Source organism: Ovis aries, chromosome 18 (genome assembly GCF_016772045.2).
Source record: "Ovis aries strain OAR_USU_Benz2616 breed Rambouillet chromosome 18, ARS-UI_Ramb_v3.0, whole genome shotgun sequence".
NCBI lineage: Eukaryota > Metazoa > Chordata > Mammalia > Artiodactyla > Bovidae > Ovis > Ovis aries.
In genome coordinates, this window is record NC_056071.1 from 66,895,146 (window position 1) to 66,923,096 (window position 27,951).

The 27,951-nt window shown below is 66.5% G+C and overlaps 1 protein-coding gene and 1 long non-coding RNA gene across 6 annotated transcripts; one reads left to right on the forward strand and one right to left on the reverse strand.

The window, feature by feature from the left end:
- INF2 (inverted formin 2) lies at nt 1-27,796 on the forward strand. Of its 5 annotated transcripts, none has more exons than XM_042235608.1 (24): nt 1-121; nt 1,251-1,372; nt 11,784-12,183; nt 13,295-13,410; nt 13,488-13,647; nt 14,089-14,122; nt 14,937-15,078; nt 15,899-16,040; nt 16,203-16,877; nt 17,301-17,446; nt 17,523-17,584; nt 18,183-18,285; nt 18,380-18,465; nt 18,949-19,049; nt 19,940-20,010; nt 20,106-20,213; nt 20,486-20,556; nt 21,215-21,335; nt 22,012-22,176; nt 22,285-22,387; nt 22,539-22,700; nt 23,309-23,944; nt 24,356-24,412; nt 26,912-27,796. In XM_042235608.1, the coding sequence occupies exons 3-23, from the start codon at nt 11,793-11,795 to the stop codon at nt 24,409-24,411; spliced, it is 3,651 nt and encodes a 1,216-aa protein (XP_042091542.1). In that variant the 5' UTR covers nt 1-121; nt 1,251-1,372; nt 11,784-11,792; the 3' UTR covers nt 24,412; nt 26,912-27,796. The 5 variants fall into 5 exon arrangements, with proteins under 5 accessions (XP_042091542.1, XP_042091544.1, XP_042091539.1 ...); XM_042235610.1 differs by having other exon boundaries at nt 1,251-1,359; XM_042235605.1 differs by lacking the exon at nt 1,251-1,372.
- LOC132658098 (uncharacterized) lies at nt 7,845-16,528 on the reverse strand. The gene is made up of 3 exons (XR_009597161.1): nt 12,612-16,528; nt 8,365-12,401; nt 7,845-8,250 (listed from the first exon to the last, which is right to left on the reverse strand). It is a non-coding gene; the product is annotated as an uncharacterized LOC132658098 (long non-coding RNA).
- Nucleotides 27,797-27,951: the final 155 nt, after the last annotated feature.

Consider the following 27,951-nt stretch of genomic DNA (forward strand, 5'->3'; position numbering starts at 1 on the left):
GAGTCCCAGCCCGAACCCGAGCCGTGCGGAGCCGCAAGGTGGGCCGGCAGCCCGCGGCCCCCTCATCCGACCCGGACCAAACGCCGGCCCCATCCCCGCCCTCGGCCGCCGTCCCTATTTGGTAAGTCCGCGCCCTCTGGGTCGGCCGGGAGCCGCGGGGAAACTGAGTCGGGGCCGTGGGGCGCTTGCGGCTCGGGAGCGGAGTTGGGGTAGCGGCGTGTGCAGCCCGGGTGGCAGCCCGCAGCCCCGCGGCGCAGGGCAGCTGGGTCCCGGCTCCCCGGCGGGGATCCCGCGCCGCCCCGGCCCCGTAGGCTCCTGCCCCGCCCCAGACTGCCGGCCCCGGCGCGGAGACGCCGCCCGAGCGCGCGCTGCCCGCGAGCGGTGGGCCGAGGGCCGGCCGGGCCGCCGCCCTATCCAGTGCCGGCAGGTCTCCCCCGCCTTGCGGCTGCCACATCCTGACCATGAATCAGCCACAGTTGGGAAAATAAACTTCATTTTCGCGGCCGCCGCCCGGTGACACTGGGCACGCGGTGGCCTTCGGCCCCATCTGAGCTGCTGGGTCTGTAGGTGCTGGGGAGCAGGTGGGCGCAGGCGTCCTGGGCACTCCTCAGGCAGGCCTTAGGGGATTTAGCCCCGGCCTTGCCCTCCGTTCTCCAGAGTAGGGCTGGCAGTCTAGCCCCTGCTCCTCCAGCCTCACCCTGGGACCCCTTACTGGGGAAGAACCTGGCGAGTGACCACAACCTCAGGAGGGAATCTGTGCCGCCCCCCACCCCCAGCTGTGCCCGCCTGACCCCTGAGGCCCCAGGCTGCCCCTCCCCAGCCGGACACACCAGGAGTCAGAGGCCCTGTGATGGCCCAGCCCTTGCCCCAGCCAGGAATCAGGAACAAGGCCAGAGGTCGGGCACACCCATGCAGGATCGTAGTGGGAAGTCCCCTCCCCACCAGCCCTTCCCCCTTCTCCCTCTGGCAATGGGAACCGGCCAGGACTCTGGCCTTCTAGGGCCTCAGTTTCCCTATCTTCACCCACAGAGTGGGGACAGTGACTCAGGCCTGGACCTCCTATGTCGCCCAGCAGTGGAGGAGTTGGGGACTTGGAGCAAAGCCCTAGACTCCCTGGCATGGCTGCCCGGGGCAGGGGCGGGGGCAGGGGGGTGGCGAGCATGCTGCGGCCCTCCTGCAGCCGCTGCCAGGACCTTCGGTCGCAGTCTGGAGTCTGAGACCTCACACCATTCCCACCCACCCCTTTCCAGCCCAGCATCAACTTTCTGCTCAAAGCCCAGTTGGTACCGTCAGCCCCTTCCGACCACTGCCCAGGTCCACCCTCCCAGGAGCTGCCAGCGCCCAGCTTGGAGCTGACAGGTCATCAGGGCAGGTGCGGGTGGAGGCGGAGCTGGTGTGAACCCAGGTGACCGGTGGGGTTGCCCTCCCGTGACCAACACAGGTGGCCAGTCCCCCGAAGGCTCTGCTCCTTCGTGACAGAGAGTTAACCACCAGGTGAGGCCCCCACTGCGTGGAGGTGCTGACGGGCTGTCGGAGCTAATTGCACATACCTCCCCCTTAAACCGGGCCGGGAAGCTGTGCCCTGAATAGACTCCATTTGCCTTTCGTCAAAGTGCAGTTGTCTCCCGGGTTGGAGACGTGAACTGGTTCGTGAAGGTGGTGGGAGGGAGGGATGGATCCTGGGCAGTGAGAGGGGCATGGCCCTGTATTCAGGCATAACTAGCTGGCCTGGCCTGGACCCGGGCAGCAGTGTGCCCAGAGGTGGGCTTGAGCCCCTGGCTTGTGAGGGTGGCCAGAGGGGAAACCCAGAGGTGAAGTCCCCGCCACCGCCTGAGGGTCTGTGGGCTGAATGAGTGGAGGAGAGTAGCCAGTGAGCTGGCCTGAACGTCCCCACCTGCTCTGACTGCCACGCCCCCGGGGGAGGGTTGGTTGTGTTTCACGGAAGAGGAGACCGAGACGGGGTCATTGGTTGATGGGATCAGTGCCTGCCGTCCTGGAAAGAGGGGCCAATAAAGCCCCTCCTGTGTGCACCAGCCTCTACAGGGGCTGCGGCGTTCACCACGCTGGGCATGGGGGAAGCACTGCCCCGAGCGGGAGAGAAGTAGGCAGCCGGGGGATCCAGCACCTGGAGGCCGGCGGCCCCCTGCCCCTCGTCACCCCCGCAGTCCCCCAGGAACAGCAGGCACGTGCGTGCAGCCGCCTCAGGGTCCCGCCAGCGATGCTCTGGGAGCTGGGGGAGCTTCGTCCTGGCTGAGCAGCGCCCCCTGCCCCTGGGCCTGCAGTGGAGGGCAGGTGCTGGCCCACCCTCGGGGCACCCCCTTGTGTGACTCCAGAGCCCAGCAGCCCTTGCAGACAGATGGCAGCGCTGGACTCCGGGAGCCACATGTTCTTCGAGGCAGCGGACCCTCCTAGGAGTAGGGGAGGGGGCAGGCACGGGTGGAGGGCCCCCCCTGAGCTGTCTGAGGGCTGAGGGCGAGGGCGAGGCCACTTTCCTGCAGCCCCCGTCCTCCCCACCCCTCCCTCATCCCCACTCTTTCCAGCTGCAGTTCCTGAGGGCCTCGCTCAGGCATCCCTCTGCTCATGGGCTAGTCCTGAACCCTCCAGCACCCGACCTGGCGAGCTGAGTCCCCATCAGAGCACCCTGGGGCCTGATGGGGAAGGAGGCTGAACTGGGGGACCACCTGCTCCCACAGGCTGTGCCTGGACCCACCCGACAGGGAAGGCAGACCCCCGGGAGGGGCTGTGCGGCCTCCTTAGATGGGAGGCCAGCCTGAAAACACGCTTGGGGAGTGCAGGAGAGCGTGTTTTGCAGCCCTTCTGCAGATGGTGCCACTGAGACCTAGCATCTCAGGTGAGCGCTGTGCGCTGTGGGTCGGGGAGGCGGAGAGGGCCGTCCCACTCTGGCCGCCCGAACAGCCTGGATGGTGCTTTCCCAGGGCTCCTCGGAGTCCGCACTGGGCTGCTGTGGGCAGAGGCCAGCCCAGCCCCTCGCCCCGCAGACAGTGGTGGTCCCCCCACCACACCCACGCACACACGCTCTCCCAGCAGAGCCCGCTGCTGGGGCAGGCACTGCTCCATTCCTGAGCTTGGCCTTGATCCTTGCCGATGCCAGTGGGTCTGGGCGTGGATACCAGCATGGGCCCTGCCCAGCTGGGTGAGGGGGCCTCAGTCTCTCCGTCTGGCCTGGTGCTGGGTCGTCTGGGACCCTGGGATGCGGCCTCAGTGTGGAGCATGCCTCCCTTCACCCATGCGCCTGTACCAGCGTCCCCGTTTCTGCTCACGCACAGCTCTGCACGGCCGCCCGCGCAGGAGCCAGGAAGCAGACATCTGCTCTTTCCCTGGCCCCAGGGGCGGGGGGCGGCGGGGGACACTGGCCATCCACCTTTCCTGCCTGGCTCTGCCGCTCCACGTGCACGAGGATAAATGGCCTGAGAGCACCAGCCCGGGGCACCCAGACCAGCTGCTGCCCCCTTTGGGGACACCCATGCCCCCCACCCAGCCCCTGTGCTTCTGGGCTGTTCCCCGGGGGCAGGACGAGGCCGTCCAGATGGAGGCGGCAGTGATGGAGGCACGGCCAGGACCTGGGCAGTCATCTCTGAGAGGAGAGGGGGAGCTGGCCAGGCGGGCTCGGCCCTGTGCAGGCGGCAGTGGCTTAGCCAACCCAGGTCCCTGGACAGCATCCTGGCCATTTTACAGATGTGAAAACCAAGTCCAGGCTGGGCCTGGCCCTTGGTGCCTGGCAAAGAGCAGCGTGCAGCGTCTCACGCCCAACACTCAGGATCCTGCTCGCCCGGTCCGGTCGGGCTGCTGGCACCGCCACGTGGGTTGGGAGGCTCAGGAGTGCTGAGTGGGGCCCTGGAAGGCGGTGACCCTCCCGCTCAGCGTCGCTCGGTGAGCCGGCCGAGGAGGCGGCAGTGGGCAGGGGCCCGTGCTTTCTGGCAGTGGTGGGCCTGCTTTGCAGCTGGCATCCACGGATCTGTTGGCAGATTGGGGGGCGGGGGTGGCATCAACCTGCTTGTCCCTGGGTAAAGACAGGAGTCAGGGCCAGAGGTGCTGAGGTCCGTGCCCAGGGGACGTGGCTGGTCCACAGCGGAGCCTGGTCTCAGCTGGAACCTGGGCTGTCCCCTGCCCCCGGCCCTGGCCACAGCCCCTGGCGGTGCCAGGCTCTGCAGGCTGGGCCCTCCCCCCTCCCCAGTCTGCTGCTTTGTTCTCCCTCCTCTGGGCAGGCAGCCTGGACCGGGCACACAGGACAGGCGGGCTGGGGCTAGGGGGACCCCTGGGGCGGGCAGTGGGTGGCCTTCAACCCTGAGACTCCCAGACAGGCACAGGGTGGTCAGTGACTGAAGCTGGCCTATGCCCTCCTTTACCCAACTCTGCGGCTCCTCCCTGAGTGGCCTTTCCTGCAGGGTGCAGGGGCCAGGGGAGGGACCTACGCTTCCTGCCCTGAGCTGTGTCTGCTCTTCGAGGAGAGAACCTGGGCAGAGCGGATGCTGGTGGTGAGCCCCGGGTCTGCGTGCGGCCCAGCAGAGCCTGCAGGTGGACGCTGTGGCCAGACACCTTGCCCCTCGGGGCGCCACCAAGTTCCTCACCCTCTAACCACAGGCCTGCACACATCACTTCCCTCGAGCGCCGCCGCTGACTCGGCGATAGGGGGTGGCAGTGGTGGCCACTGTCCCCGTCGGCCCCCGAGCCGCTCCCCGCCCTTCCAGCCTCGGGCCCCCGGAAGCTCGATCAGAACCCGAGACTGGCAGGGGGGCCAGGCCTCTCCCTGTCAGCCCGGCTTGTGCACCTGGAGTGCTGAGCCCAGAGAGGAGGTGACAGCGGAAGGCGAGGACAGACGCAGCCCCTGTGCGCCCGCGGGCCAGGTGGAAGCGAAAGCTGGGCTTCCTGGTGCGGGTGCCTCCACCCTTCCTGTTCTCTCCCTGCACCCAAACCTGAGCCGGCTCATCCTGGGGGAGGGGGACTCCCAGATCCCCTCAAGCCCATCCCCCAAAACCCAACACCCGCAGTGCCCAGCGCAGGGTGGGCCCTCCTCCCAGTGCGCCCAGCACAGGGGCAGCACCACCCACCGCCTCCAGTGGCAAGTGTTCCCTGTCGAGTTAGTCCCCTACCAGGGGCGCCCTGTGGGGCCCCCGCCAACTCCTGCTCCTAATGAGGACAGTGGGGTCCAGAGAGGTCTGTGTCTATCACCACCCAACCTGACCCAGGTCCTGGGGCACCAGGGACCGAGCCCCAGCCTGGCTTCCCCGACTGCTGATGCAGCCCGCCCGGGCCCCAATCCTTCTCCACTCACAGCGCAGGAGACCCGGCTCCTGGCTCTGCCCTTTCACCCCTGGTGACCGAGCCGGGGACAGACCCGCTCGGAGCCCGGTTCTGCCTGTGAGATGCCGCTGGCCCCCTTCTGCCACTGTGCTCGCAGGCTCCCTTTCTCATGGTGAAATGGCCATATTCCCCCTGGATGCAGCCTCTCTAGTGTCTGGCGTGTGTCCTGTGTGACACACCCCATTCCATGTGGTTGGAATCCCACACAGTGCAACCAGCCTCCTGGTGGTCGTCTCTGTTTCGTAGTTCGGCGCTGCCCTGGATGTCTTGGTGCCCACCCGCCTCCCCGGCCCCTCTCTCCTGCTGCTGGGAGCCACGGTGGCCAGCCAGCCTCCTCACGCACAGTCAGGCTTGGCAGGCAGAGGCCTCGCACCCCATCCTGGAGACGTAGGTGGCAGTGGGCAGGAGGGTTGTGTGGACAGGAGATGGACCAGGGAACCATGGGACCCTGCATGCCTGAGGCCCTGTGGACTGCGCCCAAGCACGGGTGGGCGGTGGGCGGACACTCAGTTACCTCCCCGAGGCCCCCTGTCTGCAAGACCCCCTACCTGGGATGAGCCCAAAGCAGGTGACCCACCCAGGTCAGTCAAGATCCCCAGAGGGCTCGGGGCCTGGTGCGTGACACAGAGACGCCGAGATTCTGGAAAGGAGGGAGACAGGAAGTCACGGCAGGGCAGCCTCAGCTCCCCCTCCCACCGGGAAGGGCCTGGGCTGCCCCTGAGCTCCAGGGAGCTGCCAGGAATGTAATCCAAGAGTTGCCAGGCAGTGGAAAAATTTTGGTTTTCTGGGAGCTAAAAATATTGTGTGGCAGCCCCTGCCTCCCAGTTCCGGAACCCCGCTCCTGCCGGTTTACCGCCCACCCCGGGGAGACGAGCTCACTCTGTGCGCCCCGCCCCCAGCCGTGCTGGCTCTGGGCCCAGAAGCACCCCAGCTCAGTGCTGATGCCAGCAGGGCTGCCCCAAGCTGTCTCCCCAGCTGCCAGCAACTGTTGCCCGTCACAGGTGCCTTCCTTAGCCCTAGTCCCCACCCCAGCCCCACACCCCTCACCTTGCACCCCTCACCAACAGGGACTGCGGAACAGAAAACCTCAGCCACTTCCACAAGGTGAGAGGCTCAGTGCCGTGGCTGGGCTGCCTGCCCACCAGGCTGCTCAAAGCTCAGTGGGCCCTGGACCCCTCCAGAGCCTCCTAGCTGCAGCTCAGTGTATGTCCAGGATACAGCCCAGTGTCTGCCCGGCTCAGCTTCTCCATCTGCAAGGGCTGGTCTCAGGGCTCTGGGAGGCCAACTTTGACCCTGCCCCCTGCTACACACACAGAGTTTGATTATTGTAGGCAGAGGTAGTGGCTTCCTGTCGGTCCGTACCACTGCCCAGGTATGAGGGCACCCAGGTGGAGGGGCCAGCATCACCATGCCAGGCTGGCCATGTGCAGGAGAGCCAGATGGGTGTCTGAGGAGGTGGCACCTGTGTGGGCTGGGTGATGCCGGTGAGCAGGACACCCAGATTAGTGAGTGGACCCTGGGAAAGCTCAGAGGGAGACCCTACCTTCCATAGCCGCAGTCGGAAGGGCAGGGCATGACCCCTTCCCAGAGGACACCCCACGTTAACGGAAGAAGAAAGATGAACGCTAAGGATCTATGGTCAACGTCCCACTAATGTCAGAGCCTCGGGGGCTTCCCCTGCAAAGGGCCCTTCCCTTTGTCCGCTGTAGTTTCGGTACAGGGTGGGGTGGTCCGCTTGGAGGACAGAAGAGGTGCTGAGCACCCGACGTTTCAGATGCTCAAGGTACAGGGTCTGGCTTGAGCCTCTTGAACTTGGACCCTGGGAGCCCCAGACTTTCTCAGCCTGCGGTGCTGATTCCAAATTCCTGCGCAGGCCCAGCTCTTGGCGGGCTGGCCACGCCCCTCGCCTGAGGGAGCCCTGAGCGCCGGGAACACATTCCTGAGCTCGCGGCTCCGTCCCCTGGCCCCGCCCCACCCAGGCCGCGGCTCCGCCCCTCGGGGCCCTGCCAAGAACAGAGCTGGGCCCGAGGCCCCGCCCCTCGGGTCCTGTCCCTCGGAGCCCTGGTCTCTGCGCCCGGCCTTGGCTGCAGGGTGGGCGCTCAGTCTGTGGACAGGGCAGGCCGGGGCTGAGAGCCTGGCATCCACGGACTGAATGACCACAGCCGTGAGGGCCCTGCGCGCTCGCCCGGTGCCCGCCAGGCCCGGTTTCAGTATGAAAACCCGCTGCAGCCCGGCTTCCGGCTCGCTGCCTCCCACGCAGGGTCCCTGCGTTGTCCCCAAGGGCCGTCGCCCACAGCCTGTGCTCCTGAGAGCCGTAAACGTTGGTTCCCTCCTTGAGTCCCTCCAGTGTTCCCTGCAGAGATGCTCAGTCACCACCCAGAAGGGAACAGGCAAAGCTGTTTATTCGGAATTGCAGCGGCCAGGGAATCACCGCCGTGTGGTTACTATATACACAGAGTGCTACCTACACACCCTTGACTATATAACACGCGTTACTATGTTAAACTATTTTCTGTGTATAGAAAGCTTCTTTACAGGACGGGGCTTCCCGGGTCCGGATGGGGGCTGCAGGGCTCGGGAGCTGCACGGCTGAGGAGATGAGGGCCCCCATGCGGTGGCTGGGTGATGTCCTGTCCTGTCCAGCTTTCTCTGCTTGGTCCCCAGTGGGAAGCGAGGACAAAGCCCAGGAAGCTGTGGGTTACTGATGGAGCCTGGGCCGTGGGGGGATGTCCCAGGGCCTTCGGAGGGCTTCCGGGGCCGTCGCTAGAGATAGCAGTCTGACATCCTGCAGGTCTGGCCCGCAGGGAGTGGGCTGCGTCCTGGGCTGCTTCCTGTGGGGGTGCTGGTGGTTCTGGTCTGGTGGCTGCCCCTGTGGGTCAGAGTCTGTATATGGTCTGGCTGAGCTCCATTTTATATTCACTCTTTATCCTGAAAAGTGGTGGGAATGTTTCTAGGAAGATGTCCTTGGCCTGGGGCCTGACCAGGTGGACCCTGGACAAGGCTGGCAGCCTGGTAGGCATCACAGAGGGAAAAGTCACCCACCTCAGCCTCTGGGTCCCTAGCTGAGCTCGCTCTCCCTGCTGGATGTCCCGTGCTCACTGGGCTGTGTGGGCTGTGGCCAGTGGAGCCCCTTGCACCCTCTCTGACTGGCTCAGTGCGTGGGGGGTGGTGGCGGACAACCAGGGCAGCTGGGCTGCAGGACACAGGGCCTAGGATCAGGCGGACAGCTGGGCAGGCCAGGCTGGTCACCAGTCGGGCTTCCCCTCCCCTCAGACCCAGGGGCTCCCCTGTGGGGGGTCTTTTGGGGCAGTGAGCCTGTGGCCCCGGGAATTAGGGGTGTGTGGGGAATCCTGGGCAGCTCTGGTGACCGGTGGCCTCTGGGAGCTTGTTTCTCCGAGTCAGGGGACCCCTGGGGCTCTTGGCTGGAGACACACTTGGAGGCCAGAGCGCTGGTCTGGGAGAGTTCTGCTGGGTCTGCCCAGCCTGTGCCAGGCAGCCGGGGCCTCGGGCCAGGGGAGGCGGGGGCAGGAAGGGAGGGTCAGCTCTGGGTACTCCTTAAGCGGCGGCACCCACGGCCGGTGGCAGTGTGTGCGGAGATCTGTCTGTCCGTCCGCCGGGCTCATCACAGTGCTGGTGGGAGTGCCCCTCCCCCACAACGCGAGGCTGCCTGGGAGGGGCAGCTGGGCACGTCGGTGGGCAGCAGCGATGAGAAGCCAGGGGAGTGTGGGGGGCAGCCCCAGGCAGGGCCCAGCCTGGGTGGGCAGAGGCAGCAGGAAGGCCCTGCGTGTCTGGGTGAGTACCTGGGGGCCTGGAGGGTGGGTTAAACCTTGCAGTCGTGGGGCGGGCCAGGTCCAGTACAGGGCCCAGGCCACAGGGGCCCCTGGGGACACCCCGCATGCCCCCACCCCCACCCCCCCAGCTGCTGCAGCAGCCTGACCTGGGTCTCGGCCAGGGTCTGCTGAGAGGGCCGGAGCTGGGGGTACAGTGGTCAGGGGACCCCCGCCCTGCCCCAGCCAGGCTGCCTCCTGGGAGGACCCAGGGGTCCTGCAGGGCAGGGGGGAGGATGAGGGATGGGGGGGCCCCTGCAGACAGAGGAGGGGCTGCTGAACTGCCAGGAGGCCCCCAGGGGGGTGGGGGGAGGCTCCGGAAACTCAGGTGTTTCCAAAATCTTGGCTCCCTGTCCACCAATGCCTAATAGAAGAAACACAGAAACATCGAGTTTGGTGGAGAGAAACGGGCGGCTTTACCATTTGCCAGGCAAGAGGGAGACCGGAGGCTAGTGCCCCAGGAACGCTGCCCGCCTCGGGAGAGGGAGAGGCTTCGTGACCTCATGAAGGGCTTGCCTTTTTTTCTTCTTTTCCCTTTCTTTTGCAAAGTTTCAAAGTGGTCACAGCTGACATTGGGCAACTCAGCTGACATCACCAAGTCTGGTGTCCCTGAAGTTTTCGACTCCTGATCTTTTTGAAATGTAGAATGCTACAAGCATGGGGCTTCCCTGGTGGGTCAGTGATAAAGAACACACCTGCCAAGGCAGGAGACCAGGGTTCAATTCCTGGGTCAGGAAGATCCCTTGGAGAAGGAAATGGCAACCCACTCCAGTATTCTTGCCTGGAGAATTCCATGGACAGAGGAGCCTGGCGGGCTACAGTCCATGGGCTGCAAAGAGTCAGACACGACTGAGCGACTAAAGCAACAACAGCGAGAGGGGAGGGGGAGGTGATGCCCGATACAGAGCAGCTGGCGCGAAGCCAGAGGGATCAGCTCTGCTGAGGACAAGTCCACCTGCGAGCGCTTTATGCTTGTGGCAACAGGTGAAGAACAACTGAGATTTTCAAGCTCTCAGGCCTGTTTACGCTCTTGTCCCAGCCTGTTCATTGTTTCCTTCCTTTCCTTGTCTGTCAGGAAAGTCTCATTTCTATTTAAGAAAAGCCTCACGTCTATTTTTGCTGCGGCAGATTCCTCACTGCTAGCTCATCCCCCCGTATCAATGGAGGAAGGGAAACAGGCGTCATTCACGTCGAACTGAGGGGCCAGCTTCCTGGCCCAGGGGCCCGTCTGTCTCCTAATTCACAGGGGAGGACACCCAAGACCCTCACCCAGGTTGGGGGGAGGGCCTCCTCCAGGAGTGAACGGCAAGTGCTGGGGACCCCAAGCCCTGCCCAGCATGGGCGCCTGGGCCATTGCCCCTCAGCCTGTCTCACGCATGGCCCCAGCTGGCCCCTGGGGTCTCCTCCGTAACTGGCCAGAGCCAGCAGCCTTTAGGGTGATGCCACAGTGGGCGCCAGCCTCTCAGGGGCCCCAGGCCACCTTCTGGGGGCCAGCCTCGCTCTGCCATTTCCATCTCTGGGACTCTGGGCACGTGCGTGACCCTGCTTCCCTGGGTGCCACCTCCATTTCCCTCCTGTGAAGTGGGGGGTGTACCGTGACCCCCCTCCAGGTGGTGGGAGGTCAGGGGTCAGGGTGGGCAGTGCCAGCATGAGGCCCCCCGGCATGAGGTGCAGTGGTGTCACCGTGCCCTGCCCCTTGAGCCTCCAGCCCAGGAGCTCCACACTGCCCCGCTCACATGCTAAATACAAGACCATACATGGTCACAGAAGAGCCTGGGCTACCTCTGACCCTCTGGGCCAGTCCCAGGGCTCGGGTTGGGGCCCACATCACAGCCCTGGGCCCCAGGAGAGGGACCCAACCAGCTCTCGTCATGACACAGAAAGACTCCCCTCCATTACCACTCTTCTGGTCTGAGAGTGGAGTGTTTGGGAATGTCCTGACCTGGGCCACCCCCCACCCTCTGGGGGATGTTCTCTGGGCAGCCATCAGACTGCCTGTAGCTGAATCCAGGTCAGTGTCCGAGAGCCCCGGGCCTGGGGGACGCTGGTCCCTGCCCCCAGAAGCCCACAGAAGCTGGGGCCTGGCAGGGCTGCTCCCCAAAGGTCTCTGGTCATGCCTGGAATCGAGTGGGCCTTGCATGTGACCCTGGAGCCAGCCACATTCCTGGTGCCGTGGGCAGTCTGGAAATGCCCCGGGTGTGGAATTGTCCCCGCCCACCTATCATCCCCATCTGAGCCTGTCCACTGGGCAGGGGAGCACCCTGGGGTCCAGGTGAAGGAGCCCCAGACACACCATTTCTGCTGCCTGAGCACCACAGGGTCAGTGGCCTTCCTGCCAGTGAGGCCTCCTAGGGTCTTGGTGCCTACCGTGAGGGCAGGGGTGCGGCCTCCTTGGTTGCTATGATGACCGAGACGGGGCGGGGTGGGGGGTGGGTGTAAGAGGCGCTTGGCACAGGGGACGCCTGTGGGGAGCGGGAGGCCTGGCGGGGTGAGGCATCGCCAGCACAGCGGGTCCCCCGGGCATCAGCAGGCGAGTCCTCTGTCGGGAGGTGGAGACACGGAGCAAGGGACACCGCCTGCCCCCGCCTCGCTGGGCCGCGCCCCGGGCTCACAGCCGTCTCCTCCCGCCCGCAGTTGAGCAAGATGTCGGTGAAGGAGGGCGCGCAGCGCAAGTGGGCGGCGCTGAAGGAGAAGCTGGGGCCGCAGGACTCAGACCCCACGGAGGCCAACCTGGAGAGCGCCGAGCCCGAGCTCTGCATCCGGCTGCTGCAGGTGCCCTCCGTGGTCAACTACTCGGGGCTGCGCAAGCGGCTGGAGGGCAGCGACGGCGGCTGGATGGTGCAGTTCCTGGAGCAGAGCGGCCTGGACCTGCTCCTGGAGGCCCTGGCGCGCCTGTCGGGCCGCGGCGTGGCTCGCATCGCCGACGCCCTGCTGCAGCTCACGTGCGTCAGCTGCGTGCGCGCCGTAATGAACTCCCAGGAGGGTATCCGGTACATTCTCAGTAACCAGGCCTACGTGCGCCAGCTCTCCCTGGGTGAGGCCCGGGCACGCGCGCAGGGTGGGAGGGGCGGGCCGCCCACTCTGAAGCCGGGACACTGCAGCGTGATCCTCCGCCAGCTGCACCTGGTCACCTGCTCTGCTCTGTGACTTCCCCTGCGTTTCCGCCCGGCCCGGTGCTAGTCCAGGCTCTGCCCCAGCCTGAGGTTTCTCTGGCCTTGAGGGCCCGGTCCACACCGTGGCAGTCGGAGTCATCTGGATCAGAAACATGTCCATCTGAGGGGGGCCCCCTCCACTCCGCCTGGTTTCCAGCTCCTCAGGTCTGGGCCACCCGCTGGCATCATTCTCCACCCCCCACCCCCGCCTCTGCACTGGCCTCCTGGGGGCGCCTCCTCCCCACTCAGGCTGTGGTGCCCATGTGTGCCTGCCGAGTCCTGCTCACCCTCTGAGCTCTGGCTCACTCACCTATTTGAGGGCGTCTCCCCAGGCTGTGGCTAGACGTAGTCCCCAACCTGGGGGAGACCCCAGGCGGCCCTTGGTGGACAGTGGTCACTGCACGCTCTGCCCGCCAGGCTGTGCTGCCCCCACTGATGCATGGGGCTCCAGGGCAGGCAGGGTCCAGGTGGGCAAGCGAACCAGAAACCACCCGGCTCAGGCCCAGCCATTGCTGTCTGCAGAGTCCTTAGTGCCTTAGTCTCAGCAGGGTCAGCCAGGAGACACCCCCAGAGCTTCCCCAGCTCCGGGAGTGCGGTGGGAGGCAGGGGCCATGGGGACAAGGCAGCTTCGTGGGCTGTGAGTCGCAAACACGGTTGCTCTGAGTTTGGAGAAAACATGGGCTCAGTGCTGGGAGCAGTGCCAGTGTGGGCCTTGGGCTCAGAGCCCACAACTTAGACCTGAGGGCTGTCAGGAGTAGAACCCCAGTGACTGGGGCCATGCCTGCCTCCACACCCCTTCCGGGGGTCCTGGGGGCAGCCAGCATGTCCAGAGACCAGTGCCTGATGTGGGCGGTGGGCCCTGGTCTCTGTCAGCCCAGCAGGTTGGCAGCTGCAGGGTGGGAGCCTGGGCCCGGCAGCGGGTGCAGGCATGGGGAGGGCAGGACCCAGAGGAGGGGGCCCCGAGCCCCTCTGAGAGGCCCCTACCCCTGGCAGCTCTGGACACGTCCAACGTGATGGTCAAGAAGCAGGTGTTTGAGCTGCTGGCCGCCCTGTGCATCTACTCACCCGAGGGCCACGCCCTGACTCTGGACGCCTTGGACCATTACAAGGTGAGCCACATGTGGTGGAGGCCGGGCCGGAGCCTGGGGGCACGCTGACCCCTGCCCGCCCCCCCCCCACCCCGCAGACAGTGTGCGGCCAGCAGTACCGCTTCAGCGTCATCATGAGTGAGCTCTCAGACAGCGACAACGTGCCCTACGTGGCCACCCTGCTCAGCGTGGTCAACGCCATCATCCTCGGCCCCGAGGACGTCCGCGCCCGCGCCCAGCTGCGCAGCGAGTTCATCGGTAACCTTGACCTCTGCGCTGGGCCCTGGCCACCTGGCCCGCACTGCCCACTTCGGGGACGATGCCCCTCGCCCCTCTCCAGGGCCCTGGGGCGGGCTCTGCTTAGGCCTGGGAAGCCTCCTGCCCTCCCGCTCCCTTCAGTGGACACAGGGCCTCAGGACCCCTGGACGGTAGCGCTGGAGGGATCCCGGTGCAAGGCTGCCGCGTGGAGGGAGGCAGGCCGGCTGGCTGACGTCCAGGCCTGGCCCTGCTGGCGTGACTGTTCCCCGGGCACCACGTGTGTCCAATGAGATCTTTCCAGAGCCCCATTCCTCCAGCGACCCGAGGGAGCGGGTTCCCCTCTTGCCCCACAAGCTGGGCACTGGGTGGTGGGAGTGAGGCCGGGGAAAGGGCGGAGGGGAAGGCGTCCCATGTGCCGGTAATTTGCTTGCCCCTTCCCAGGGCTGCAGCTGCTGGACATCCTGACACGGCTGCGGTGAGTCCCCACACACCTCCCCCCACCCGGCTCCCAATTAGCACCTTCAGGAGGGCTGGGAGGGGGCCTCCTGGAGTAGCCCTGACAGGCCCCCCCCCATCCTGGGGCCAGGCCCAGGGAGGACCCAGCCTGCCATCCCTAGCTGGACAGGCCATTCTGTGGAATTTCCCCCAGCGGTCAGCAGCTGCCCCAGAACCAGGGTCCCCGGGTTTAATACAGGATGCGCAGTTAAACTGAAGTGTACGCAGACTGTCCCATCAGTGTGTGGCCCAGATATCGCACGGGACACACTTAGACTGTTTATCAGTCGATGTTTAAAGAAGCCAGTATAGCTGAGAACCCCATCCTGGTCCTAACCAGGACCACGCTCCCCCCCGGGGAGAGGGCGGGGGGGCCACCCCATGAGGAGGCTCCCGGCTGATGTGACTGGGGCTGAACTGGCCTTAGCGGAGAGAGGCCTGCTGGATGTGAGGACTGGTCAGGGCTGGCTTTGGTGGACACAGCACCCCAGCTCAGGCCAGCGCTGAGGCTCGGTGGGCCCCCCAGAGGCCTTGGTGCTCCCCTGCCCTCCGCCTCATGCCCCAAGCAGCACAGCCATGCCGGCTCTCCCTGCAAGTGTGAGAACTCACACTTTCTGTCCCAGGGGGCATGGAGCTGACCCAGAAGCCCACCCCACAGATCTCCGCGCCTCCCGCCCCTGCTGTGGGAACCTCAGGCCCTGCCCAGGGTGGTCTGCGTGTCTGTCCAGGGAGGCGCAGCTGGCATGGGGGGCAGCCAGCTGAACTCCCCGGCCCCCTCCCCTCCCCCACCCCAGAGACCTGGAGGATGGGGACCTGCTGATCCAGCTCGAGACCTTCAGGGAGGCCAAGGCTGAGGACGAGGAGGAGCTGCTGCGGGCCTTCGGCGGCATCGACGTCAACAGCCACCAGGAGGTCTTTTCCGCGCTCTTCCACAAGGTGCACGCGGCGGGCAGCGCCTCCCAGGACTCTGTGGGGGCCCAGGGCTCAGAAGGGGCCGAGGGCCTGCCCCGCTCACACCCCGCCCTGCTGGACCTCAGGCAGCTCGAGAGCCACACCCTGAGCCCACAGGGGTAGGGGTCTGGAGAGGAGGAGCCTGGAGCGGGGACCCAGCAGGACAGGGTGGCTGCGTGGTCCTGGGCCTAGCAGCCCAGCCACTGTGGGGTGGTCCCAGGGGATGCTGGGACAGTGAGAGGCTGAGACAGAGCTGAGTTCCAGTCCAGCCCAGGCCCCATCTTCGCTGAACCCGGCAGCTCTCAGCCAGGGGCCGGGGTCCGCAGAGGCCGTCCAGAAACAGCTGGAGACACTGGGGCTGTCACCCTGGGCAGGGGCGCTTCCAGTGGGCGGGGACCAGGGGTGCTGCTGACACCCCACAGGGCACGGGTAGCCCCACCGCGCTGACCTGGCCCTGATGTCACCAGTGTGCCCATCGGGGAGCCCTAACTCAGACTCATTCCCGGGGCTGCCCTTGCAGCTCAGCTGGTAAAGACTCCGCCTGCAATGCAGAAGAGTTGGGTTCAGTTCCTGGGTGGGGAAGATCCCCTGGAGAAGGCCATGGCAACACACTCCAGTATTGCCTGGGAAATGCCCAAGGACAGAGGAGCCTGCCAGGGCCTACAGTCCATGGGGTTGTAAAGAGTTGGACACGACTGAGCGACTACACCACCACCACCTGGGGCCTAGGGACCCTGGCGGGGAGGCCGGCGGGTGACGCCCGGGCGGTGACGCCCACCGACCCGCACCCCTCGCCCGCCCCCAGGTGAGCTGCTCCCCTGCGTCTGCCCACCTGCTCTCGGTGCTGCAGGGCCTCCTGCACCTGGAGCCCAACCTCCGCTCCAGCCAGCTGCTCTGGGAGGCCCTGGAGAGCCTGGTGAACCGGGCGGTGCTCCTGGCCACTGACGGTGAGCCTGCGGGGCTGGGGGAGGAGCACCAAGCCCGCAGCCCCAGCCTGCGTCCCCCTCCCAGACCCCAGGCGGGTGGGCAGACGGGGTTCTCGGCCTGCGGGTGGAGGAGGCCAGCCTTGGCCCCTGACCCCATCCTGAGACCGGACGTCCCCACCCCAGGCCAAGAGTGCACCCTGGAGGAGATGGTTGAACGCCTCCTGTCCATCAAGGGGCGACCCCGCCCCCGCTCCCTGGACAAGGCCCACAAGAGCACCCAGGCCGACCTTGGCCAGAGCCAAAGGGGCAGCTCCCCGCAAAACTCTGGCGCCCCGACAGCAGACCTGGGTGGCCAGCAGCCAGCCGCGGCCCTCGGCAGCCCTCTCGTCGCCAGCATCCAGGGCGAGCGCGGGCCTGCACCGCAGCCAACAGCCCCAGAGCAGCTGGAGCGACCCCCGCCCCCACCGGCGCCCCCGCTCCCTGGCCCCGCGACCGCGCCCCCTCCAGCGCCCCCTCCCCCTCCTCCCCCGCCGCCGCCGCCGCCGCCCCTGCCGAGCATGAGGGCTGCATTCCCCTCGCCCCCGCCGCCCCCGCCGCCCCCGCCGCCCCCACTGCCTAACTCTGCTGGGACCATACCGCCCCCACCTCCCCTCCCGGGCCTGGGGGGCCCGCCCCCGCCGCCGCCCCTGCCCTGCGTCTCCGGGCCTCCTGCCGCGGGCGACGTGGAGGAGATCATCGTGGCCCAGGTGGACAGCGGCCTGGGCTCGGCCTGGGTCCCCCGGCACCGGCGCGTGAACCCTCCCACCCTGCGCATGAAGAAGTTGAACTGGCAGAAGCTGCCATCCAGTGTGGCCCGCGGTGAGGCCCAGCCCGCACGGCTTCCCTCCCGGGGCAGGGGGCGGGGACAGGTCAGGGGTCGCCCCGCCGGCCCCTGTGCTCCCACACGCCCCCTGGAGGCTGCGGGTCTCTGCTGCTGGGGCCCTGCACTGCGCGGGCCCAGGGGCTGGGCGTGCTGATGCCAAGAGAAGGTCAAGGCCAAGGGTGGCTAGAGGCCAGGTCGCCGGCCAGCCTGGACACAGGGCCCTGGGCACCCGCACGCACGTACACAGCGTGGCATCAGCTGGAGGGCTTCTGTAGCTGGGCATTTATCAAGTGCCTGCTGTATGCTTGCCTTGGGCTGGGCCCCAGGCAGGACACCCCTGCCAGCCCTCCAGGCCTGCACCACCTGCCCCTGGACTTGGGGGGCAGGCGTGAGCCTGACTGGAGGCCCCTCACCCACAGAGCACAGCTCCATGTGGGCGACGTTGAGCAGCCCCGACGCCGAGGTGGTGGAGCCCGACTTCTCCAGCATCGAGCGGCTCTTCTCCTTCCCCACGGCCAAACCCAAGGAGCAGGCGGTGGCCCCGGCCAGGAAGGAGCCCAAGGAGGTAGGGATGGGGCCGGGGCTCAGACAGGGCTCCGTAGCCGCCCTCCAGGTACTGACGGACTGGGGCTGTTTTGCAGATCACTTTTCTGGACTCCAAGAAGAGCCTGAACCTCAACATCTTCCTAAAGCAGTTTAAATGGTGAGCATCCAGGATCTCGATGGGTCAGAAGCCCAGCCTCTGCCGTGGCCCATCTTGGGCTCAGCAGTGCCCTCTGCAGGCCGCCCTGGGAAGTGCACATCCCATCCCGGGGACTGCAGACAGTCAGATAATAGCGGCAAAGGATTCCTGCTGGGGGCCCTGGAGACCACCAGTCCAGCCTCCCTGGGGAATATGAGACCCAGAGAATGGCAGGGACCCCCTAAAGCCACAGACGAGTGGTGGCTGCGGCAGGCTGAGGACCTGGCCCTGCCTCCCTGCCCTGAGTGCTTCTTAGCGGCAGGTGCCCTGCGCAGGAGCTCACTGGGCACTGCTCAGCCTTCACTCTTTGTCCTGAGCAGCCCCCTGGAAGGAGGAGGCAGGGGGCGCTCTGGCAGCTGGGGAGTGCGTCATTCAGCCGCGACCTGGGCAGGTGGCCCGCCTTCTCTGTGCCCTGAGACTCCCTAGGTGGAAGGAGAAAGCTTGCTATGACCGGCGTGGGGCTGTGGGCCCAGGGCCATCCCAGGCAGGCAGGGTCCCAGGAGGCCAAGGGCTGTGGCTCATGCTGTCCTCGGCCACCGCCACCCTCTCGCCCCTCCAGCTCCAACGAGGAGGTCACTGCCATGATCCGGGCGGGGGACAGCACCAAGTTTGACGTGGAGGTCCTCAAGCAGCTCCTCAAGCTCCTTCCAGAGAAGCACGAGGTGAGTGAGCGGGGCAGCAGGTGAGCCCGGGCCCCTCCTGCAGAGCTGCGCCTGTGAGTGGGCTGCAGCGAGCACGTGTGGGCGCCTCCCGCAGATTGAGAACCTGCGCTCCTTCACGGAGGATCAGGCCAGGCTCGCCAGCGCCGACCAGTTCTACCTCCTCCTGCTGAGCATCCCCTGGTGAGCCGGCAGCCCCGGGGGTGGACGGGAGCTGGGCCTGGGCTGTGCAGACCCCTGCCTGGGGTTCCGTGAAGGCTGGGGGCTGACAACTCTGGTGCAGCCCCAGCCTTGGGGCCCTCCAAGGGGCCCTGTGGGGTCTAGCCCTTCCTCCAGGCCAGGGACATCGTGGGGGTGGGTGGTGGGCAGGGCTCCGTGGCCTCCTGCAGGCCAGCCCAGGCCCTCCTGTGTGACCCCTCTGCTCTAGGAGGGGACTGTCCCACAGAGGGTGACTGCCCTTGTCCTTGGCACCTGCGGGCTTGTCCAAAGTGCTTTTGCTGAGCCCTCTCAGTCCTGCCTGATCCCATCTGGGGCCTGGCTTGGGAATGTGCTTGTTGAACCAGGCCAGGCCATGAGACCCCTGGCAGCTCCGAGCTGAGGACTCTGCGGGCCCCAGGCAGGTGGATGGGGGCCACTGGAGCCTGAACTCCTGCTCTGCCGCCCCAGCTACCAGCTTCGGATCGAGTGCATGCTGCTGTGTGAGGGCACGGCCGTCGTGTTGGACATGGTGCGGCCTAAGGCCCAGCTGCTGCTCGCCGCCTGTGAGAGTGAGTGCAGCTGCGGGGCTGGGCGGGCTGGCCCTGGACGGCGCCTGTGGATGCCTAGCTTCCCCTCCCCACAGACCACCGCCCGGTCCTGAGGGCTGTGCCACGCATGCACAGTCACGTGTGCACATGCCATGTGGGCGTGCACACACACACGCTCTCACACATATGTGCATGCACGTGCCCACACGTGCATGTGCTCAGAAACACCCACACGCTCACGTGTGCACACGCACACACGTGCACACGTGCAGACACACGCATGCACACGGGTGCACACACATACACATACGTGCAGATGTGTGCGTATACGTGTGCTATCACACATACACCGGTGTCACATGCATGTACACGTGTGCACACGCTCTCTTGGACACGTGCAGACACCTGTGCGGGCACATGCTCTTGGCCCACGCGCACATGCTCCCGCACTCAGGCGCACACGCATGCGCACACAGATGCGTGCACGTGCTTGCTCACATGCCCGGGTGCACACACGCATGCACACGCTCTCACACGCGCGCACACACACACCACCTTCCCTGAGCGAGGAGCCAGGGAGTCACCGCAGCTGCGCGGCAGGGACGTGGACGGGCTTGGCCGCCGAGGCACAGCCCGGTTCTGCTGGGCATGCACCCAGGGATATCCCTGTCACCTCGCCCACAGGGCCGAGAGCCAAGGTGGCCGCAGGTCCCAGAAGGTCCCCTCAGCATCCTCGCCCACAGAACGGGCACTGGGGTTCAGGGAGTGCTGCTGGCGGCACGCCCCAAGCTTCCTGGGGTCAGGGCTCCACCGTCCTGCCCCTCCCTCGTGCCCCGCGCCCCTGTCCCACCCTGGGCGGAGCCTGGGGGCCAGGCCGGGGGGGCGGGGCATGAAGGGACCTTATCCCGCAGGCCTGCTCACCAGTCGCCGGCTGCCGGTCTTCTGCCAGCTGATCCTGAAAATCGGGAACTTTCTCAACTACGTGAGTGGACAGCACCCAGCCCGCCACTGCTCCCAGACCCCCGACCCCACCCCTCCACCAGGCCAAGGGACTCCCTCCCCGCCCTCCCCTCGCAGGGCAGCCACACTGGGGACGCCGATGGATTCAAGATAAGCACGCTGCTGAAGCTCACAGAGACCAAGTCCCAGCAGAGCCGGGTCACACTGCTGCACCACGTGCTGGAGGTACCGGCAGGGGGGGCCTCCTGAGTGCAGCACACGGGTCCAGAGGCCTCGGGGGCCCCGCCCAGCCCCCCAGGTCTCCCCTTTGCAGCACTGCCTCACCCTGCCGCCCCCACCCACTCTGACCAGCCCCTGTCCCGCCCCAACCCCGGGACAGCAAAACTGTGAGAACTGCAGTCAGGCGGGACGTGGACCAGAGCTACCGAGGGTGGGGCTTGCATGGTGGCCTTGGGTGTGTGGCCTCAGTGGGCCTCACTGGACACGTCATGCTGCAGGAAGTGGAGGAGAGCCACCCTGACCTCCTGCAGCTGCCCCAGGACCTGGAGCTGCCCGCCCGAGCTGCAGGGTAGGTGCCTCCCCTCCCCCACCCACACCCCAGCCAGGGCATGTGGGCTCAGCTGGGCTGCTCCCGTGCTGGGGCACCGCCCTGGACCCTGGATCTGCTGCCTGACAGTCATCCCACTTTGGCACAGGACCTTGTGTCCACTGTGGCCTGCCCCTGTGCAACCTAGAGGGAAGGAGAGTGACCCAGCCATGGTCACAGCAGGGGCTGGTCTAGCACAACCCCCTCACAAGGCTGACTTTCATGCCATGTCCATGCTGCCCCCATTGTACAGTCAGGGAAGCTGAGGCCCCAGGAAGTAGGGTCAGGGCTGTGGGGTCACATAGCCCAGGGGCGGCTCTGGGAGGGCAGGGTCCACACTCAGCACTGGCTAGCCCGGCTCCATGCCACCATGGAAGGTTCTCTGGTCCTGGGGAGGCTGAGCCTTGCAGAGAGTCAGGCAAGGAGGGCAGGCTGAGCCGACAGGGTCACTGTCCTGACACCACCCGCCCAGCACCTTCTCAGGTGGGCGTCTGAGCCCACACTGCTCAGCCCATCCTAGACCTCTGACATGCCTCTGGCAGCCAGTGTGCTGTCGGGGGCCACTGCCCTGAGGGTGTGCCGTCCGGGGGCCCCGCTGTCCTAGCAAGGCTGGACGGCAGCTTTCAACTGGCGCCTTCAGGATCAACCTTGATGCGGTCCACTCGGAGTCCAGCACTAACCTGAAGAAGCTCCTGGAGATGGAGCGGAAGGTGTCCTCCTCCGTCCCGGAGGTGCAGGAGCAGTACGCCCACCGCCTCCAGGCGAGCGATGGGCGAACACAGCCCTTTCCAGGGTTGGGGTGTCTGCTGGGCCTGGGGTCTATTGTAAAGTGGGAGCGCTAGCCGAGCGGGTGAGCCCGGAGGAGAGAGCAAGAGGGAGGGCCCCTGTAGGAGAACAGCCCCTGTTCCTGGCCCCCAGGCGGTTTCCGCAGCTGAGGGGTCTCGCCTGATGTTGGGCTGAAGGGCTCAGCACCCCGGCCCTCAGAGCCCTGGCGACCACTGCCTGCAGAGCCTGTGCTGGAGGCCGTCCTGCTGTGGCCGAACCCAGCGCCCCAGAGGCTCCCAAGCAGGCATCACCTGAGACAGTGGGTGGGGCCCTGGCCAGGCCCCGCCCCCGGACGGCCCCGCCCCCGGACGGCCCCGCCCCCGGACGGCCCCGCCCCCGGACGGCCCTTCGCAGGCCCTGACCCCTCCCACCACAGGCCCCTGACCCCGCCCTGCCCCCCTCCCACCGCAAGCCCCTGACCCCGCCCCTCCCACCGCAGGCCCCCCCCGGACCCCGCCCCCGCCCCCCCCCACAGGCCCCTGGCCCCGCCCCACCCCGCCCTGGCCCCGCCCCTGACCCTTCGCAGGCCCTGACCCCTCCCACCGCAGGCCCCTGACCCCGCCCCCTGGCCCCCCAGGCCCTGACCCCCACCCACGCCTCCCCCCTACATAGGCCAGCATCACAGACTCACAGGCTCTGGAGCAGGTGTTCCAGGCTATCGAGCAGAAGCAGCTGGAGCTGGCTAGTTACCTGTGTGAGGATGCCCAGCAGCTGTCCCTGGAGGACACGCTCAGCACCATGAAAACCTTCCGGGATCTCTTCCTCCGCGCCCTGAAGGTGGGTGGGAGGATGTGTGGTGGGTTTGCAGTCGCCGCTGTCTCCAAGCAGGGCAGGCAGAATTGGGGTGCCGGAGGCCTGGGGTCACGGACTGCGTCCCTCCCGCAGGAGAACAAGGATCGGAAGGAGCAGGCGGCCAAGGCTGAGAGGAGGAAGCAGCAGCTGGCGGAGGAGGAGGCCCGCAGGCCGCGGGGCGTGGGCGGCAAGGCAGGTGAGGCGAGCGGGCAGCAGGGCGGCTGGGGACCGCCGCGTCTCGGCTGTGGCCTTTCCGCCCTCCTCGAAAGTCGAGAAGCCACCACCCCTCCCTCTCGGGGGCTCTGGGGACCCTGGGCAGTGTCCCTGAAGGTCTCTGGGCTCCTCAGCCAGGAGAGGAGGCGGGAAGCAGGAAGAGGTGTGTGTCATCGACGCCCTGCTGGCTGACATCAGGAAGGGCTTCCAGCTGCGCAAGACGGCCCGCGGCCGAGGGGACGCAGAGGTGGCCAGCAGGGCACCCACCACCGACCCCCCGAGGAACAAGGCACCTGGTGAGACCCTCCACCACCTCCCGTCCCCCTTCCCTTCCCACCATCCTTGCAGCCCAGTGCCTTCCTCTAGGAAGCCCTCCTTGATTGCACAGGTGAGCCTGCTCCTCTTCCCTGTTGCCCTGAGATAAGGGACACCTCACTCCCATGTTCCTTGCACACATCTCTGCTGCAGCAGAGGGTTCCCTGGTTGCTGTGATAGCCATTTGTTTGGCCCCCAGGCGGGCGGGAGAGCTGGGCCAATGGGCTCGTTGACATATGCCCTGGGGCTCAGAGGGTCTCTGAGGTGGCTGGCGGAGGCGGGATGAGGCCCTGGAGTGGGACCCTCCACTCCTGGCCAGGCTGCCTTGGGGGCTCTGGGGGCAGGAATAATATATGTCATCGCCGTGGGCCCAGTGTGCCCTGATACCCCACGCTGGGTACAGACCATGGAAACCAGGGCCCAGGCCTGCCCCGTGGGAACCCACTCGCCCACCAGGGAAGGCTTCTCAGGGAGGGGGCTTCACAGGACAGGCGGTATTGACTTGGGACATCCTGAGCAGGGCCCTGGGGGTTGGGATCACTCAGGGGGTGGGGCCCGTGCCCTCCACTGACCAGTACTTCATCCACAGCCGCCACCAGGGATGCCGTGGGAGGTGCCAGCCCCCCCAGCTCTGAGCCTGGTCTGGACGCTGCAGCCGCCAGGGAGCCCCAGAGCTGGGACCTCGCGGATGCCACTCCCACCAGCCTCCAGCCCACTGGAGACTCATCAGAGACGGGTGGCCCTGGGTCCCTGGAGAGGCGCTCTTCCTGGTACACAGATGCCAGTGATTTCCTGCCCATGGAGAACCCCCAGGGCCCCCAGCCCCCTGCAGGGGCTTGGCCAGTGGTACTGGGAGACGCTCAAGTCCTGAAGCCCCTCGACTTCAGTGACCAGCCCCCCAAAGCCATGGATCTGAGGCCAGACGCTGAGGAGCCCCCGGCCACATTGGGTGCCCGCCAGGCCAAGGCCAGCAGCACAGATGAGGGCCCGGAGGATGCAGCTGCCCACTGCCGCCACGCCGGCCTCCCCGCTGCAGGCCCTGATGAGGACGAGGATGGGGAGCTCACGGCCCCAGACTCCTCGTTGGACACCTCCCTGGACAGGTCCTTCTCTGAGGATGCGGTGACTGACTCGTCGGGGTCCAGCACCCTCCCCAGGGCTCAGGGCCGGACGTCAAAGGGCACAGGCAAACGGAGGAAGAAACGCCCCTCCAGGAACCAGGAAGGTAACTCAGGCTCCCTGTCCCTCCCTGTCCTGCGGAGCAGGGGTACCGGGTGGGCGAGTAAGCAGGGCTGGGGGCGTCGACACGTGGTCCAAGCTCATCCATCCCACGCCGGAGCCTGGACCTCCCCTGAGGCCGGCCGCTGCCCCCTGAGAGTGGGCAATTCCCCGCCCGCCCCTCCGGTCTTCCCGCAGAGGAGACAGCAGTGTCCCTGCACTGGGAGGGCCCCGCCTGGCAGCTGCACCCCTAACCCACTACCTCTGCCTGGTGATGCCAACCCCAGCCGGCTGTGGCGGGGGGCCTGGGGCATGGCTGCACTTCAGCTCAGCGTCCATGCGGCCCAGCCCCGACTCTGAGTCCAGGGTCGCTTGTGAGGGACGAGCTGTTGAGCGCATTTCTTTTATTTGGAAGCAGAGGTTGCCCCCGACCCTGACGATAATAAAACAAAAAGGCTCTGTGTGATCCAATGAGGTAGGTACCCGCCTGGCGCTCAGCACTAACTGTAGGCAGGGCCAGGCCCGCGCCGGCCCTCCTGAACACTAACCGCTTCCCCCGGCCCTCCCCGGGACCCTCCTGGGGCCCGGCTTCCCCTCCTGCCCTCTCGGAGCCTCGCTTAGCTGCCTTCTCGTCTCTTCCTGGGGCAGATGGGGCCTCTGCTGCCTGCAGACAGGTGAACGGGGCTCCAGGGCGCTGAGGGTGGGAGAGAGGCCCTCCTGCCTGAGCAGCTGGCTCACTCCCGCCCACAGGGCCTCCCCTTTCCCCGAGTCTGTCCTCAGGGCACCCTCCTCTGGCCCTGGTGCGAGCCACACGCATCCCCAGGGAGCCAGCGAAGGGCAGGCAGGCTGCCCGCCCCTGCAGGGGTGCTCAGGCCTCCCTTCTAGTGGGGAGGAGACCTAGGGAGAGGCCTGTAGGTGCCTCCCCGGTGACGGGCTCTGGGCCTCCCAGAACCCCTGAAAGTGGGCGGGCCAGCTGGGGTCTTTGACAAAGCTCACAGGTGTGACCAGAGCAACAGGTCTGGGCCCTCGCCGCGCCCCGGCCTGGGCTGTGGACCATGACCAGACACGGGGACTGGGAGCCCTGCGGGGTCCAGAGCTGCCACGAGGGCGGCCCTGGTTCTCCATGCACCTCCTGCCCGCCGGACTCGAGGCGAGGTCTAGCAGGTGCTGGAGGCTGGGGCAGGGGTGTGGTCCGGGGCAGCTCTGGCCACTGGGCACAGCCTTTCTCTCTGCTCCAGGGGTCGCCCCTGGGGGCTTCCCAGCTGGGCTTTCTGCTCTGACACACTCGCCTTCACTTTACAGGAGCCCTGCACAGCCCTCAGGGCCAGGATCTGGCCTTGCAGCCCCAGCTGCTGGCCCTGGGTGTGGGGGACCCTGGGGGTTGCTTCTGTGGGTTTGGGGACAGCAGCCACATGTGACTGCTGTCTGGTGAAGATCACTGAGCCCAATGTGGGGTCTGAGCTCCCTCGAGCTCTGCCCCCACTGCCCCTGCGGGCCTCTCATCCCTGGGTTAGGAGGGAGGAAGGGCCCTCCTCTTTGTGTCCCCAGCTTTTTGTTTGGAAAAAAACTCAAGTTGAAGGAAAATTTGCAAGGAATCCCCAGTGGACACCATCTACTGTTCACCTTGAAATTTCAAAAACATGCAAAATATAGGAAAATTGCTAACATCTGCTTCCTTCTCCCACCCACACCCCCTCCCCATGCGCCTTCGCAGACCAGTTTGAGCCGTCAGGACTCGCTGCCCCTGGGCTCATTCCTGGTCCCCAGGTCAGAGCCACCCCCCCCCCCACATACCTGGACGGTGAGCCGGCCTCCCCTGCATCCTCAGGGCGGCCCCGCGCCTCCGTCTGCCTGTTGTGGCCCTTGCTTTGCTTTTCTGGACCGAGGTCCTGCCAGGACCGCACACCCAGTCCCCCCGTCTCGCGTGACGCTGAAGACACAAGTCACTTTGGGGGCATCCTGTTGGTCCCCCGCCGGGTCCAGACTGCACTGGGGGCAGGACCCACAGCCAGTGACAGGAGTCCTCCCCAGAGCACGGCAGGAGGGGCTCGTGGGCCTGTCTGCCCCATGCTCAGAGCACGGACACCAGCTGAGAGGCCAGCTGGTGATTCCGGCAGACCCTCCGCGGCCCGAGTGGGGCTTTCGCTCTGGGGTGCGTGAGCAGCCGGTGGGCGAGGCCGGGGGTGGCTCGCGGTCTGCACTGTGGCTCCTGTTCCGTGCTTCCTGTCACGAGCTTCCCTTCTGCCCTCGCCCTGGTGGGCAGTGTCGGGGGCGGGTGGTCTGTGCTCCCGTGGCTGCGGGACGAGAGGCATCAGGCTGCCGCCTCGGGTCCTTTCTTAAGCAGAGCTGCACCCCTCCATCTGTCCACCCCCGCCGGCCGGGCCCTGCCTGCTGGCTCCTCATGGGGCAGGGCCCCAGCGGGAGTGGCCGACCGTCTGCTTCTGCCCTGGTTGTCCTCATCTGTCTCTTCCGAGCACTGGTGCCCAGGCCCCGAGCTGCATGGGTCCGTGGGGGCCAGGAGAGCAGGGCTTTTGGGGGAAACAGCCAGGCAAGAGCCCCTGGACTCGGGAGTGTGGAGGGCGCTGGGTGCGCACAGGAGCAGGAATTGGGGGCCTGGGGCGGTGCTGGTGCCCCGAGGATGGAGCAGAAAGACCACGGGAGGTCCCCACCGAGGGGCTGGTGGGGAAGTGGCCGAGCAAGCCCCGGGGAGAGCCGGCGACAGTGGGCCGGAGAGTGTGGCCGGGGTGGGACTCGGGGACAGGACACCGCGGAGAGCCCGCCCGCCCGTCTCAGGCGAGAAGCATGCCTGGCGACCACGGGCCGGACGGGTGGACGGGAGCCAGCCTGCTGGGGGTCAGCTGGCACCTGCCGCCTGGGGGCGCCTCGCTGCTCCAGAGAAAAGGCCTCTGGGGTGGGCACCGTGCCGCGGCCCCTGGCCAGGCTGCTCTGATCACGTCCTCTCCTCTCCCCACAGGCCTCAGGCCCAGGTCCAGAGCCAAGTGAGAGGAGCCATGGCAAGGCTGCTGGGCGAGCTGCTGGGCGGGGCCCCGGGCCAGGCTGGGCCAGCCCCCAGGAAGCCCAGACTCCGTGCCTTACCTTACCCGGCCTCACCACTGCCTCTCGGAGCCTAGGGCCGTTGAGGCCAGGACCCCCTGGCGCCCCCTGGCCTGACTGCACGCCCCTGCCCTCGTGGTTTGCTTCCTAAATGCCACTGCCCAGCCCCGACCCACACGGCATGCACCACCCAGGGCGGGCGGGCCAAGTAGCTGCATCCGGGGCACCCCGAGCTTGTGACCTGGCTCCCAGATTACCCTGGGGATAGGCCCTCACAGACCTCCCCGCCGAAGCGACGGAGCCAGGGAGGACCGGAGCCCCCGCTCCACAGCTCTGCCCCCAACTCACTCAGCTGGGCTGAAGCAGTCGTTTTTTTAACTGAAATGGGATGATTTGTGGGTTTCTACTGTTTTGTGTGGCCGAGCTGGGGACAGGTAGGTGGGTGAGAGGACCCAGGGCCTTTGGGTAGAGGCAGGCTGTCTGGCCGTGCACAGGAGAGCCAGGGCCCCTCTACTCAGAAGAGGGGGAACCCCGTGGAATCGGCACCCATCCCTGCACCTCCAGCCCTGAGGTGGGGAGGGGGCTGCCCTTGGGGTCCCTTCGTCAACAAAACACCTGGCCTGCAACTGCTGCCCCCTCCTCCAGGCCCCACTGGGCTGAGGGGAGGCCAGGATCCAGGCTGAGGGGCCAGAGGGGCTGCCATCTCTCCTCACTGACCTGTGGGCCCCTTGCACTGCCCCCACCCTATGTGTGTGTGCTGCCAAGACTGGAGAAACTTTGGCCAATAAAGAACAAGGCTAGCCCAGCAGGGACTGTGATGTGTTTACAACTCATGGGTGAATGTGGTATGATTACAGCAGCTGTGATGATGTGGGTGGATGGGCAGATGATGGACAGATGGGTGGGTGAATGGACAGATGGGTGGGTGGATGGATGATGAACAGATGGATGGGTGGATGG

Coding starts and splice junctions, on each gene's coding strand:
- INF2 (XM_042235608.1), top strand. CDS start 11,793: ATGTCGGTGAAGGAGGGCGCGCAGCGCAAGTGGGCGGCGCTGAAGGAG. Junction 12,184..13,294: donor CGTGCGCCAGCTCTCCCTGG/GTGAGGCCCGGG, acceptor TACCCCTGGCAG/CTCTGGACACGTCCAACGTG. Junction 13,411..13,487: donor ACGCCTTGGACCATTACAAG/GTGAGCCACATG, acceptor CCCACCCCGCAG/ACAGTGTGCGGCCAGCAGTA.